This window comes from Pyrus communis, chromosome 10 (genome assembly GCF_041283825.1).
Source record: "Pyrus communis isolate YQ-2024b chromosome 10, ASM4128382v1, whole genome shotgun sequence".
Lineage (NCBI taxonomy): Eukaryota > Viridiplantae > Streptophyta > Magnoliopsida > Rosales > Rosaceae > Pyrus > Pyrus communis.
In genome coordinates this window covers 27,936,904-27,953,569 of record NC_142574.1, presented here as the reverse complement: position 1 = coordinate 27,953,569, position 16,666 = coordinate 27,936,904, and the positions used below count along the sequence as shown (strand labels likewise).

Here is a 16,666-nt window from a genome sequence, read left to right as displayed (position 1 = left end):
ATTCTTTTTGGCTAAAAAGAAGAACAAACAATGGGAAAATTGTTGCTGGTGTAGCAAATAAGCATACAGGCCTTCCCCACAACCCCATCTCCCAAAGTCACACACTTGATGAACTTTGAAGAGCTTCAAGCCGTTGGAAACTAAGAAAATACTTAGAGAGCCAAAATCTACATAGAAAACGAAAAGAAAAGATGGGTTGTGGTTGGGTTGTTGGGATATGCACAAACGAATGATCTGGTAAAACTACAGGATGCAGGATAAGATTCAAAACATATTAAACCAAAAACCAGTATATAATTTGTACCAGTGTGAGATGATTCTTGGCAACTAAATATAATCCATCAAAACTGAAATTCACTTTGGAGAAAGAGTAAGTCGTACCAATGTAAGATGATTCTAACCGACGGGAGAGATCTGATGAAATTCAGAAGAAACTTCGTAAAACCACTCGGAGGAGATGAGTTTGTGCAGAAAATGAAAGTGAGTTTGTTTACTTTTTGCATATATTGTGGAGGTTAAGTGATGATTTGAGATCTTTAGAACGTGCGGTAATTGGCGGTTCCTTCTCCAGTATTGGCAACTGCTGTTCTGAGTGGAAGTGTGGAGAGTTTCGGTTCCATCTGGAGTGGTTTTCTTTTATTTTTTTAATATTATTTTTGTGTTTTTTTTATGGTGAAAAGATTAGAGTGCAATGCAGTAGTTATAAGAAGATCAATCTAAGGGGTGACAATGAATTTTAAAGTGTGGATGTTTTCATCTGGTAGTCTAGAATGTTCATGGTTAAGATAGGCACATATGCAGAGCATTCTGCTTTTTGTAGATAATTTATGAATGTGGAGATATTATCGTTTTGACCCTATTTCTATGAACAATTATACGTTAGCTTTGTGTGTGAAGTGAGGACATTCTTGGCATTTCGGAATGTTTCACCATTTTGTCCTTCTCACTTTATATATATATAGATAAGTTGCAAGGGAAACGAAAACAAGAAAACTTCAGAGAGCTGAAACTTTTTGTAGTGAATGCTTTACAGATCATACGACTGAAATGTTCTACTTCAATCATGGAAAGGTGACTACATATAGATTGAGTTTTCAATCGAGTGGTTGGCTATTTTTCAATCTGTTTACTTTTCATGATACAAAGAACTAGCTTATTTGGTTACAATACAGATGGAGAATGATATGTTTCTGAATGATTTCGTTAAAGACTATGAATTTTCTGCTGCTGCAGCTGAAGATATTGCTTTTATAATTACGACTGCTAGTATTGTCAGCCTAAATTATTACTGTGACTATGCCCTCCAGCTTTCTTCACAATTATGATCCACGGGATGGTTCACTTGCTGGAAGAGGCATTGCTTGCTGGTCCTGTCAACTATCGCTGGATGTATTCAATAGAAAGGTATATATCTTCATCATTTGTTTATTCATTATTAACCCACGATTACTAATTTGTATCGTATGTTGTATTTTGGCAAGCTTCTCGGGGAGTTGAAAAAAAGTGTACGCAACAGGGCTAAACCCGAATGATCAATTATAGAGGCTTGGGTTCAGTATGAGTTGCTTACATTTTGTGAAATGTATTTGAAAGATGTGGAGATGACTTTCAATCGTCCTCAGCGCAATAATGACGGGGCTGTGAGAAAGGAGAAACTTTCTGTTTTTGCCCAATTTGCACGACCCTTTGGAGATCCTGTACGAGGTGAGTCGTTTTCCAAAAATGACACGAAGGTAGCGCATTGGTTCATATTGAACAATTGTGACGAGATAATGACATACCTAGATAAGCATGAAGAGATGATGAAGCGAGAACATCCATCACATTTGTATGCCAAGAAACACTGAGAATTGTTTCCATAGTGGTTTCTCAAATATTTAAGTTATAAGTGTTTTGTCTTTGACATATATATTGTAGTATTTAATTTTCTCAAACTAATAGTTGTATGTTTTTGTATAATGTTAGGTGAATAAATTGAAAGCATCGAATTTCCCCACTTACAGTGAAGAGTTATATAACTTGGCATTCAGCCCGATTCATGCTGAATTGTTCTCGGGTTGCCATGTTAACAGCATCAAGTTTTTGGGGGCTACACAAGATGACAAGTTATGTATGCAAAACAGTAGTGTCCATGTCCCAAGTGGAGGCAAAAGTACAGACATTGATTTCTATGGTAAACTAACAAGTGTCATGCAATTGCTTTACAAAGACTGATGCCAAGTGATCATGTTTAAGTGTTGATGCTTTGATACAAACCCAAATAGGTAAGGAAGTGTTAACGACCATGGCTTACTATCTGTGAACACTAACAAAACTTGGTATGATGAGGACCCTTACATTTTGGCAAACATGGCAAAACAAATTATGTATCTAGATGACCATAAAGCCAGGAAAGGTTGGAAAGTTGTTCAGAAGATGGATCAGAGGAATGTGTATGATATATCCACTAGTCTAAAAATCTTCGTCTAGGCGTTTGAAAATTAAGAAAAGGCGCCTAGACCTGTTGAGGCACCCGCCTAACCTGCCTAGACCCGCCTAGGTTGCGACTCACTTAGACAGAAAATAGATAACTTTCATTTTGCATTTTATTTTTTCAATAAATTGTAAGGGACTTGTTGAATACTTAAATGAATACACATTTTATGCATGTTCCCCATATTTTCATCATGTTCCAATACTTCCTAATATATATGTCATTCTATTTTGTAGTTTATAATGAAATTATATATATTATAAGTATAAACAGACACTTATTTACACGAAATATAATAGATTTACTTAAATCCGCCTAGTCCGCCTATGCGCCCACCTAGCCACTTAGGCACTAGGCCCTAGCTCGCCACCCGACTAGTGCCTAGCGTCTTTTAGAACCTTGGCTATACCAAAACAAGACCCTACTGACGACAACGTCAACAACGTCGCTGATCAATGTTTAGAATCTTATCTTCAATGGAAAATCATGCGGAAATACTTCGAGATACAAATCTTATCCAAGAACCGTTTTAGATACAAGGAGTGGCTTCAATCAAAATACCGATTTAGTCAATTACAATTGACATCTATAATCTTCCGCGATACGATGATGCAATAGGCCCGAATGACGATGGTGACGTACCTATGGAAAAGGAGGATTGGGAGACCGAAAGTGATGATAGCGATGATAGTGAAAGTTATTATAGTTTAGATGATGAATAATGCAATTTATTTGTGACTTGCTCTGTAAAACATATTAAATGAATTTTTTTGTAATTTATTTATCTTATATTATAAATAAATTATTTTTATTTGAATAAATATAAATTTAAAAAAATTTGACCCAGGTAAATTAAATTTTCAGCTTATTGCGCGACAAACATGAAATTATTTGTTGCGCAAATGCTATTTGTGCGACGATTAAATTCCTTTTCGTCACGCAAGGAGGTGAAAATTTTGACTTTCTGGCATACACGAAAATAATTTCATGAAAATTTGAATTTTTTGCACGACGAATATCTTCTATTCGTCACGTAAGAACCTCGGGATTTAACTGAAATCGTAAACATTTTCCCCTCACCTCTTCCTCTCTATAAACTCTCTCCCTTCGACAACCCTCTCTCCTCCTAAATCTCTGTCACCGTCCCTCTTGGCCTCTCGCCCCTTCGCACTCTCTCTCCCTCCACTGTCTCGTACCCACACCCACAATCCGATCCACCCATCTCCGCTGCTAACAAGGTAAAGATTTCAATTTTTTTTAATTTATTAGATTTCCGTTTGGGGAACTTGGGGTTCCAGTTTATAGAGCATTAGATTAGAGAATTAAGGGATCATATTTAGGGGGATTAGGGTTTAGGAGCTGGGGGTTTGATTTTTGGGGATTAGGGTTTACAATTTTTCAGATTTTAGGGGATTGGGTGGTGCGGTTTGTTTAGGATTTTTGCAAATTTCAGTTTTAAATTATTTGTTTTAAATTGTAAACCCTTATCCCTCTGAAAACCCTAATTGCAAATTACAATTTTTCTTCCTCTCCCTCTGAAAACCCTAATAGCAAGGAATTGGTGTCACAAATGAATATTGGAACTTCTAAATTTGATCACTGAATGACGTCTAATTTTCATTGTTTCTTAAAGGTACGATGACTGTATTTATACATAAGAAGGGAACTTTGGGCTCCCTCCCTGTTAATTTGATGTGATTTTTCTAATAAAAATGTGGCCACCAGAAAGGAAAAGAGGGCTGGATTCTGACTTTTTCGATTCCTTTTTACGATATCTTTTGTTGCCAAGAAAATACTTGTCTTTCCTTTGTGTGTCTGGAGAAAATCTTTAGTTTTCGTTTCTGTTTCTTCTGGAAACTGTTTGGCTCAATACTTTCTTATTGGTTCGTTTGTTGGCTAGTATTTTAGGGTTTTTCATGAATTGAGACTTGATTTTGTTTTTATAACAAAACTACAGTGTATATGACTTAACCAATTACGTAATACAAGAAGTTTTCTATTTCTCAATTCATACTTTGCGTTGTAATTTTTAATTTTGCTTGAAAAAAAGGGCAAAACCTAGCTGAGTTCTCCTCACTTCAATCAAATTCACAGCCTATGGGTTTTATTTGCATTCAACTTGACAAAGTGTAGCAATGCATAGAGCGTGGAATTGTTTGAATGGAGAATAGACTTTAAAAGAGTGTAAGCTAGTTCTTCTATGATCAGTTAACTAGATCCCTTAATTTTTCTGGTGCATAAATCAGTATGAAGAAAGACGGGTTCAATATGGTGCTACAAATCTTTTTGGGATATATTCTTCCCCAACCCACCACCCTTTTTTTATTTGCTTTTCCGTTTTCGTATAAAACACACACACGCACACACGGTCCACTACTGCTTCTGCTTCTGCTTATTCTAGGCTCATATACATATCATTTGGGGATCAATCTTCAAGTAATTGTAGAAATGCATGACTATCTTTAGTTTGGAGGGTTACTTAAGCGTATGGTGCATGAGTGCAGCTATTAAGAAACTACTTTATATCTTAGGGATTTAAGTAATGACAACTTTTCATCATATATAATTAATATTGCCGTTTTGCAGATAAATATATACGACATTGGGTTGGAGAATTTGAGACATAATATTTAAGGAAACATGAGTAAACCTCTTAACTACGTGAAGTACAATGCTCTTAGTTTTTTCAGAGTAATTTAACATTGGAATAGCGTTCCATGCATGGACGATTTGTATGCATAAAATATGGATATTAGAATTGTGATGGAAGGATGAACAACACAGATATGGTTTGTTAATTTACATAAAAAAGTTGATCTACAATTATGTTGTGAATACGGTATATCAGATATAAACACCAATTATTTGTATCTTCAATCTCTTCTTTGCCGTATTTCAAAATGGCCGAGTTTTTCTAGTTTAACCATTTGAGATTAGGTATACTGTACGAAGTACATATCTTGTGCTTTTGAATGATTTTTATCTTTCTTCCATGATAAATATATTTTAATGTTACCTAAAATAATGATCTAATTAGCCTTTGTTTGCCGTTTCAATTACAAAATATGTGTGTGTTATATGCATTGAATTTTTGTTCTAATTGTGCAGATGTCACAGCTTATTAGAAGTCGTAAGGCAGTGATGACTGCACCTCGTTTGATTCCCCTACCTCTTACTTTAGCCGCCACTGCTCCAGTAGAAATGGACCCCAGGCTAGTTAATCCGGTTGGTCCTCGGGTTTCCCAGGCGACGGTGTCATCAACCTCTTCAATGGTGCTACCTGTTAGCGCCAAGCGTGGTCATTGTCGCCCCCGCACACCTGACACAACATCGACATCCACTACTGATGCCTCGAGATCACAACAAGGTAAAGTTAAATAACTCCTTTTATTGCCTTGTGAATCTAGCCATTCATATATTAAGTGCAATCAAAATTCTTACATACTGCAACTATGCGTTAGGTCCAAATTTGGCTTATTCGACTGTTGTGATTGTTGTTGGATATCATATATTATTCAGTACAATGTCCAGGGTTTGGGAATTCTTATAACTTTAGGGGAGGTTCTGCCAAAATTTTGGTATAATTTGTAGTGTTTGTTTGATTGTTTATTATTATTTTCAACAACAAAAAAAAAAAAAAAAAAAAAAAAAAACCCGAAGGTTACCCGGGTGACCAACGGACATATTACGATCGGATACGACGGCTGCACCAACGCAGGAGCAACAGAGCGCATTGGCCCACGATATTGGTCACGTCGTCCGGACCTATTGCCCTATGCAATGGAAGTCTTAGAAGGCGATGCCAAACGAGGTAAGGACGAATGTGCGCGCTTATTTGTCGATAAGTGTCCTGCCTTTTTATTACTTTTCCTTTAAATTTTATATATTTATATTACTTAATGTATATAATTAATTGGTTACAATGTAGACGAACTACAATTTCAACGACATCAATGACGATATGTTGGCGTATGTCAACAGGCTATTCGCTGAACGGTACAAGCAGTGGAAGAGCGACTTGCACCAATATTTTTAGATAGTTGATGATCCGAATGTCGCTCTTGAGGAGGGCTGCCCGAAGGAGTTTGAGGACTGGGAAGATAATTGGGTGTGGCTATGCAGTCATTTTCAGGAGCCCGATTATGTGGTACGTTTTGTATGTTAAGTCTAAAAGTATTGTACATTTCTTACTAATGTTTATTAATTCTGTTATGTTTCATTTAAATTAGAACTAATATGCTTATTTTTTGTATAACAGAAGAAGGCAAAAGCCAATAAGAACAATCGAGAGAAGAAGACTCTTCTCCACCATTCGGGTTCGAGGCTCTTCTCATATAGGATGGAGGCGCGGCGGCATGTAATAATAAAGCTTTTTCATATTCAATTTTTGATATGTAAGTAATATTAATATTATTTTTTTGTACTAACATTTTTCTTATCTTGTTCTATTCAAGGGGTTTAAAATTCTCGGAGATCGATGTCTTTAGAGACGTTTATGTTCTACCCGGGGATGAGTTGGTCGAGTCCCTTCATGTAAGTATTCTTCAATTATAATTACAATCTTATGCATTAAAGTATCATGGTTATTATTTGAATGTTATTATTAATATTTCATGTTATATTACACAGGCGACGATGATGGAGAACAAGCAGTTGGTTCTTCAGAAGTCCGCCTCCCAGCTTCTTCCTGAGACTTTGCTCAATTATGTGGATCACCCGAGGATGCGGGGTTTCAGATCCTTATAGACACCTTAGATCAGACTCTCGGGCGAAGGCTAGGGACGTATTGTAAGGGGATGAGGAATGTCCGGCAGCTGAAACCTAGAGCCTTTTCATCCTCGCAGTCGAAGGGTGAGGTAACAGAGATGGCCGACCTTAGGACTAAGCTCGCCTAGTATAAGAGCTAGATGTCACTGATCATACAGGTCTTTAGTCAGTCCGGCATTCATCTCCCGAATATTCGTCCCCAGTCGATGTCCGAGACCCTCCAACCCGAGCATGCCTAGAACTCCGCCCCTTCGATCTCTAAGCTCGTCCTCAACCCAGAGACCTTATTGCCCCAAGATTTTTAGCCGCCACCTGCGAATGACAACCCCGTAGATTATTCCACATTCTTTTCAGTTTTTCACTCCCTTACTTTTTAAACATTTTCCTTGTACATACATTTTATATTTATTTTAAATTAATTATTTTTCTCTTCATTACATTTTTTTTAATTGCAATTTTATTACAAAATTAAAACCAGAACATAAAAATATATTTTTCTTTTTGCGCGACGAATACCTTCATCTCACATAATGTTTTGTGACTAATCTGCATTCGTCGCGCAAGAATAGTTTGTCGTCGTGCAAAGTTTTAGAGATGAAGATTAGTAATCCCATGTATGTATCTTGCCATTTTGTGCGACGAATACATTCGTTCCCAAAAATTTTGTGCGACGAAGGCCAAACCGTTGCGCCTTTTTTTTTACGACCAATGCTTTTGTTCGTCGTGCAAAGTCTTTCTTTACGACCTTTGATCGACGGATTCTGCGTGACGAAGTTTTCGATGTGCAAACATTTGTGCGATAGAAATAAGCTTTGCACGACCAATTTATCTTCGTTGCGCTGGTAAAAGGAATTTGCAAATAAATCAAAGAAGATAGATCTAGCCCAGCCCTCGAGAAATTAGAGCTTATAAGGCTCACTTGAGAATTCTTTTTAGATGACTGAAAAAGCTTTTAGAGAAAATGTTTTGAGTTTCTTAAGCACCTAAAGTGCCCTCTGCAAGAATCACTAGTTATGTGTTTCTCTCAAGAAGCATTAGTTATGTGTTTCTCTCATGAAGCAAATTAAATGCTTTTCTAGAATTTATTTGCATTTTTAACAAGTATTTGTTTCAAAAATATTTCCATCAAAAGCGTTTTCAATCATTTTAAAAGCACTTTTAAATGAGTAATTTTAAGCCAAAGCAAGATGCCATCAAACAAGAAGTAGACTACAACGAAGAGAGAAACTCATATTTAAAAAGGGAATCGAAAGCAAGATATTTATAATTTTAGTGCATTTGTTCTTGCATTTGAGGTCTCATATTTAATCTGTGAAAGTAATTCAGTTCTCTTCCATTTCATTTGAACCACAAACAATACCTTATGTCCACATTTTATTGCACCAAATGACCAACATAAAAGAGAAAAACTCATGATGAATAATTGGTTGGAATCCACAAACTGGTTTTCTATGGCTTGGGTGTCGAAGAATACAAAAAAATCTTACGTAAAAAAATAGACAACTTTTAACAACACTGAACTCTTTTGTAATAAAACTCTCGCTATTGCACTATACAAATAATAAGACTCCAATTGGAACGAAATCGTCTTTGAAATTAGTACTAAATTGTGGCCTATTTCTTTAAAATCATTGATATTAGACGAACACTCAGTGTTACCTAACATCCTACCTAACATCCTGAAGGACCACAAGTGCATCAAAATTGTAATACATCTCCCCCAAGATATGTGCATGTGCAGCCATTACAACGATTGGGCAAAATGAAAATGGAACGTGACACAATCCCGTTTTAGTATGAACAAGATGAACCAATTGGTCATCTTTCTTGCTTCCCACGTGATCCTCAACCCTAAATATAACTACTTGTATATACTAGGGGAGTAAACTATAGTCTAATTGGGGAAATTGTCACAGTTTTCATCCTCCCTAGTTCCCAACCTTCCACGAAAACTACTATAAAAATGTACTCAACTAGCATTCCACGAGATGATGAGGTTTCCTATTTAAGCAACTCTCCTGTTACTTGGATTAAAAATTTTGGTACGCCGGGGACTTCTAAGTCTTTAGAGTAAGATTTCAGAGAGATGACCAACGACACGCTACTAATCAACACCGATTGTTCTTAACTTAAGGTATGGACTTTTACACAAAATGATACAAGGTTCTTATAGTAGTGGAGTAACTCATTACATATTGTATTTTATTTTGGGCTTTTAGCCAAAATGGTTTTTGCGATGACACTTCATTTGGTCCCCTGAGATTTAAAATCGATAAAAGTAATCCCTGAGATTGTCCACCGACAACCGTTTTGGTCATTTCATGAAACATCTCCGTTAAATTGAGGGTATTTTTGTCAAATCAACCCCTCCACTTAAACTGATGGTTTCTCAATTTAACAGAGATTTTTTTTTTCACAAAATGACCAAAGTGATTGACGATGGACAATCTCAAGGACCAATCCTATTAATTTTAAATCTCAAAGTCTAAAGTGAGGAGTTATAACAATTTCGGAGCCATTTTAGCTAAAAAAATCTTTATTTTGTTAGGTTTTCGACGTGATATGGTCTTTTATTGCACAGGAACAGCACAGGAAGCATTCATGGAGGAATTACATAGGACAGTTGGACCAGGCAGATCAGTCTCCTTCAAAACCCAGCAATATCAATCAACTAACACAGTGAGTTTATTAGCTAGAAAAAATAAATAATCAAGTAAATAAGGACTTTATTTAAACTTAATTAACCTTTTTTTGTTGCTAATTATATGGTATGCAATGTACGTGAAGATTCCACACAGCGCAATTCATGCCATGAAGTTTCTCTGTCGGTCGTGGAGTCCATCTGCCTCTAACTTTCAGCGGATGTTTACATCAACTGTGAGAAGCTATGCGGATTTAATAAATTTATAGTATCAACGAAAAATCCTTCGCTAATATGATTTTCACATTTTTCATTTTCTCCTTGCATTCGTCTCTTGATTTTCGTTTGATTTATTTAATCTGAAGAAAAGAGAGAGGAGCACAGGGAAAGAAAATGAAAGTGCAAACATCACTTCTAGGTGTAACGTGAAGTTGGCTACTTTAGTCTACCTTACCAAGATGATTGCTTAATTTGCAGGACGTGTCTCCGTCACATGACAACTGGAGTTCTACGAAACAAGACGAAAAGCTGGACGATGAGTTTAGCTCAGGGGAACTCGAAGATCCAAAACTGGAGATACAAGAAGTTGTAAATGAGTTTCCACTTCAGAGTAGAAGCAGTATGTCCAGCAGGGGATCTTGGTGGGGAAGCAAATCCTTAACTAGCTTACTCAGACAGCACAGACTGAAGAAGAAAGAAGATATCCGGATTCACACAGCTAGCGTTCACGCGGCGCTCTCTGTCACACGCTTGGCTGCTGCGATTGCCAGCGTTGCAGCTGCCAAGAGCGGCATAGAATCAGTAGAAGTCGGTGAAGATGGCAACCCCATCATCATAAGCGACATTGTTGCTTCTGCGGCATATCTGGTTGCTGCAGTATGTGCCGAAGCTGCAGAGTCGTTGGGTGCGCACAACACTCATGTTTCTTCTGCCATCAACTCAGGCTTGGCTATCCAAACAACCGGCGACATGATCACACTCACAGCTGATGCTGCAACATGTAATTCCCAATCCATTGAATGTTTCCTTCGCCAGAATCTGCATAAAAAGTAAAAACATAGGTTTAACTTGACGAAATGATCCCTTGAAAGGTTTAAGAGGAGCGGCAGCACTCAAAGCAAGAGCCACCGCGGAATCCTATTTTCTCAAAACCCGGAATCTGCTGGAAGTAAAAAGCGAGGTATCAGTTGTCACTCCTTCTGGTAAGAAAATACGGACTCATTTTTCACCCACGTTGCTGTTATAAGAACAAAGTGAAGATAAATTCTTGTTTGCGGAAGCAGGAAGCACAAGATACGGGTGGGCGTCCATATACTCGAAGCACAGTCAGCTCATGCTGAGCATCCAGAACAAGCATCTGGGATTCTTAGCAACAAGAAAGGAGTGTAAGATCAAAGACTTCTGATTTCATTTTCGTTTTCTTTTCCGTGAAATTATAGTTCTCTTATGATTTTTCCAGATAAGATTTTCCGTGTGAAGGAGGAAGACCAGGGAGCTCAGGATCCCGGCAACTTTTCTATCTGCCTAAGGAGCAACAATGGAGATATCAAGCTCTTGTTTAAAGATGAAAATCAAACTTTGGTTTGGACATCAAGCATTTCTTATCTCTTACAGGTGCATAGTTGACGTTCAGCAAACCTGTAAAGGCTATAGTTTCTAATATTCAAACTCATCGCTTAATAACGACGGTGTTTCTTGCACTATGTCATTTGCATTTCTCTTAAGACCGTTCCATCAAACGAGACATTCTCCACAAAAATCAGATGATGATACAAGCTGAAAAGGGAAACAATAACAAGGAACTGAACTGCAACAATGGAGTTGTTTTGAGTCTCCGACACAAAGCGAGATGTCTTGTCAAATAACACGACAATTTATCCGTTCTCTAGATTAAAAGCTGCCAGAAGCACCAAAAAAGCCATGTTTTTTGTTTTCTCAAACTTCCTAGTAGAGAAAAAGACGTACACATTGGCATGATTGCACAATTCTTACAAGAACTTCAGAAAGGCCATGTATTTTGTTTATCTTTGTGCATCGGATTCCAAGAATTGTAGAACCTGGCTAGTTTGGTATTGCCGTGTTTTTTGAAAAAAAAAAACTATGTACTGTGAGAATAAACAGCTATAAAATAAAGTTGTTGATTGTTTGGTAAATTTTTTTTTGTAAATGTGCTTTTAACAAGGGTTGGATGGTCTAATACAAGGAAACTAATAGAGTTATAAGCTCTTTAACCAGAGAAATTTTTCAGTCTGTCAAAAACACGATCCGATATACCGAATGTAATAATACAATTGGTTAGAAAAATTGCTCATTCCATTGCCCATCAATAGTGTTAGGACGACAAGCACCAGAAAGGGAGGAGGGGGTTCACACTTCACACCCTGAACAGTTTATTTAAACCAAGCTACAATATTACATTACATATAGATACGTACTATTTCTTCTTCTTCTTCTTCTTCATTCCGACCTTTTAATCATCCATTTACAATCCTTAATAAATGTGTGATAAAACTTGTGATGAACATACTTTGGATATAACGTAATTGTTTCATCTTCATCATTGATAATTGTAATACCATCATCTGCTATAACCAATCTAATAACACCACGTAAACCACTTATCTTGAATTTATACTTGGCACCTGAATGATCATCATGGAACCATAAATTCCAATCGTCATCACAAATATCAACACATCTGGCAGTACCCTGAAACTTACAAGTCAGAAAAACACGCATCTTCCAGTCTCCTGAATCATCAATATCTTTGTTGATATAAAGACCTTCATTATTGAAAGCTGATCCCATTTCTTTACCATACATCTTGACTGAAACCGTATCACTGAAGGGAAATACAGTGAAAAGAGCACTTGGTGTGTAAGTTGAAGAGGTGGGGGGGAATGAAAAAATAGCGCTCTGCTAGGGTTTTGCGGCTGCCACTATGACGGCTGCGCCAAATCTCCACTCTGGTCCTCGTTTGCCTATTGTTCCTAGGAGTTTTTTAGGCAGCGATCCCGATGTTGCCACTGAGAAACCCGTTGCTTCCAAGCAATCGTTTGCCCAGTTGCTCAAACAACCTGTGGTTTCTTTATCTCAACTCCCCATTCCATGTGAAAAGGGTGGTTATGTATCAGTAAAGATTTCTGAAGATGTTTTTTCCAAGGGCTTGGATCGTTGCAAACAATCTTTGATTGGTCGTGTGCTTTTACCTAAGGGTTCTACACCAATTCAAATGGTTCATCTTAGAAATAAGCTTGAGACCATATGGGGTTTTAAGGCTTGGCGTTTAATCCCTTTGGGGAAAGGTTTTTTCTCTCTGCGTTTTGATCACGTCGAGGACATGAGACGAGTTTGGGCAGTTGGTACACTCAATCTTAATCCTGGATTATTTAGAATTTCCCAATGGTCCGCAAATTTCTCACCCTCCAAACAGAAGTCAACCATGCGCAAGTTTGGATTCGTCTATATGATTTGGGATTGGAATATTGGGAACCTCAAACCCTAATGGAAATCGCTCGGGGAGTTGGAGTACCAATCCAATTGGACAGGGCGACAGCTTCTGTGAATTTTGGTTTGTATGCTAGAATATTAGTGGATATTGACCTTTCTAAAAAGCCTCCCACTTCACTTATGGTTGAACGTGATAGTGGAGAGGTTTTATTTGTGGAAATAATATATGAAAAACTTCCTGCTTTTTGCTCTGTTTGTGGAAATATTGGGCATCTGCCTGCTACTTGTCGTGTTGCTGAAAGGGATATTAAGCGTGGGCATGCGGTTGAGAAGGAAGGTGCAAGATCACGAATAGTGAAGTGCAATGAGAACAATCAGGATAACATTCGAGTTGAAACTGATATCCGCAATCAACCGGAACGTGAGGTTCGTGTTAATAATGTGTCCAACTCAAGTGTGGGAGGTTTGGATGATGGTGATGTTTCGCCCATACATGTTGTCGATAGTTTAGAAAATAATGGGACAACCTCTGCATACGTTTCAGAAACTCCAGGTTCTCATGATCATATGGTTAGTCAATTGGCTAAGGGTGGTTTGGTTAGTAAGAACTCCCTCTCTAGTGCGAGAGGTTTGGATGATGCTTCTCCCTCATATTTTGTGGAAGGTTTAGTTGCTGATAATGATACAACTTGTGACCATGTTTCTGATACTCCGATGGGTACTCCCCATATAGGTATTCAGTTAAACTCTTCTCTTGTGCTCTCTGAGAGATGTAATGCTAATAACTCTGTTCAAGTTGTTTCTCAAGTTCAAGAGGCTAGTCCTCCTTCTTTATCTCCTCAAGTTCGCTCTGAAATTCAAAAGGTTAATGATTGGTACAATATGGTGGAGGAAGATGCTCTTCAAAATAATGTTGCTAGTAGAGAAAACAATGATTTAGATGGTGCAAATAATGTTTCTGAGGATGACATGACTTTGATTCTCTCAAAATCTCAGAAGACAAGATTACGGAAAAAACAACGGGAATCTGGTTATCATACCTACGAGCGTGAGACTATTCAAACTCGTGCTAGGGTTGCTGCTATGGCTCCCCGTGATCCATGAAGACCATTTATTGGAATATTCGGGGCTTAGCAAATCGCCCCACTAGACGAGCTTTACGGAGCCTTGTCAGAAAACATTTTCCTGATTTTATTTGTTTGGCAAATCAGATTTCTCATATTTTTAGAGGGGGTAATCAAGTTGCTGATTGTTTGGCTAATTATGGTGTTGATCACCCCGGTGTCCATTGGTGGGATTCTTGCCCTCCTTGTGCTACAGCTGTTTATTCTCATAACCTTTCCAAGCTTCCTTGTTATAGGTTTTGCTAAAAGAGGTTTTCAATTGTTGTTATGAATTCTTTAATGGTCTGGGTTTGGCCTCATGTCTCCCCTGACATATTGTATTTTTCTTGTTTATCAATAAATTCTCCTCAAAGTCTCTTCCCATGATAGCAATACTAGAGTGGGACGGACTTTGTGGCCAAATTTATTAAAAAAAAGAAGAAAAAAATTCTTACAAGAAGCTTAACATAATCTGCCAGGATGGATTCGAGGCTATCTGAGGCTTCTAAAACAGGAGATATCCAGCTCTTGCACCAGTTGATGGCACAGAATCCACTTCTGCTCCATAACCTTGCCCTAACTCTTGCCGGACATGTCGAATTTGTTCAGGAGATCCTGAAGTTGAAACCAGCTTTTGTGCATGAAATGAACCAGGATGGGTTCAGCCCCATGCACATCGCGGCAGCCAACGGGTATTTGGAGGTTGTCAGGGAGCTGCTGATAGTTGACCCGAGACTCTGTCGGATGAAAGGAAGGGACTCCTCTTCATTATGCTGCTGCCAGAGGGAGGGGTGATGTTGTCAAAGAGATGGTTTTGGCTTGCCTGGAAAGTCTCGAAGACGTGACTCTGTATGATGAGACTTCGTTGCACCTTGCTGTTAATAACTGCCAGTCTGAAGCAGTTAAAACTTTGGTTGAATCGGTCATGGAACTGAGGAAGGACAACGTTTTGAATATGAAGGAAAAAAATGGCAATTCAGTTCTTCACGTAGCAACCTGGAAGAAACAACACCAGGTATAGTGGAATGGTTAGTTGGCAATGGAAAAACTCCAAGTGCATTGGAAGTAAACATTGTAAACCAGAGTGGTCTAACACCTCTTGATCTGCTACTAATCTTCCCGAGTGAAGCCGGCGATAGGGAAATTGAAGAGATCCTTCGTGGTGCCAGAGCTTCGAGAGCACAAGACATACACTATACTCCCTCTCATGGTCCCATGGAAACAAATACCCTTCAGCTGCAGCAGCCAAACAACCCGATGGAATACTTCAAGTTCAAAATGGGCAGAGACTCTCCCAGCGATGCACGCACGGCGCTGCTAGTTGTTGCTGTACTAGTGGCCACCACCACCTTTCAAGCCGGACTCAGCCCTCCGGGTGGCTTTGTGACTTTCAACTCGATGGGATTTTTTGTTTCACTTCACATGATCTGTGTCCTCAGCACCAATTTCCCTATGCAGTTGGAGCTTCTAATGTGTATTCTCGCGATGTACAGCACGTACAACACTGCAGTTATCAGCATTGCACCGGCGAACCCGATGGTGTGTCTCTCTGTTAATTTGTGGTTTGCAAACTTTGCTTTCACTTGTTGTCCTACTTTGCCGGCTTTTCAGGATCAGGCTTAGAGAACTGCATTAAGTGGTTCATTTATATTTGTACATAATAAGTCTATTTCCGGGATCAAATCATCGTTGCCGCATTCATCATAGAAGCTTCAGCTTCGTATCCTAGTCAGTCGTTGGTATCTTAGGCCCCGTTTGGGGTTGCAGTGCTTTAGAAAAGAAAAAAAAAAGAAACCGTATCACTTGAACGGTTGAACAAGGAAAGCAAGCGAACCATGATGGGGCTTAGTAAAGTGCTTGCAGCCCTTTTAATTATAGCCTTTTTCTCCCTTGCTGAGGAGGCTTAGTAAAGTATGGAATCTAAAGTGGTAGTATGAGGAGTATCCTAACTACTATATAAGCATTTGCAATGACCTTCTTTCCATTAATGTGGGATTCATTCTCAATAGCCCCCTCACGCAGGCCAGATTTTAAGCCAAACACGTGAACAACACAAATCGAGTGACGTGGAGCACGTGTGACAGTTAAGCTTCACACATGGGACAACCTGTTTTGATACCATGAAGAAAGTTGAGGTGGGACTTTGTCTTGGTTTGGTCCATCACCGAGGTGGACTTTGTCCCCACATTCTCACACGCCCTCACGTGTGGTGAATTTTCAAGCCTAACAATT

The 16,666-nt window shown here is 38.4% G+C and overlaps 1 protein-coding gene and 1 pseudogene across 1 annotated transcript; both read left to right on the top strand.

Moving 5' to 3' along the window:
* The first annotated feature begins 9,841 nt into the window (after positions 1–9,841).
* Positions 9,842–11,523, top strand: LOC148693827 (VAN3-binding protein-like). The gene is made up of 6 exons (XM_088677384.1): positions 9,842–9,919; positions 10,028–10,117; positions 10,359–10,881; positions 10,973–11,083; positions 11,165–11,266; positions 11,341–11,523. The coding sequence occupies exons 1-6, from the start codon at positions 9,842–9,844 to the stop codon at positions 11,505–11,507; spliced, it is 1,071 nt and encodes a 356-aa protein (XP_088533510.1). The 3' UTR covers positions 11,508–11,523.
* Positions 11,524–14,257: 2,734 nt separating this feature from the next.
* On the top strand, positions 14,258–16,186 carry LOC137728494 (uncharacterized; annotated as a pseudogene).
* Positions 16,187–16,666: the final 480 nt, after the last annotated feature.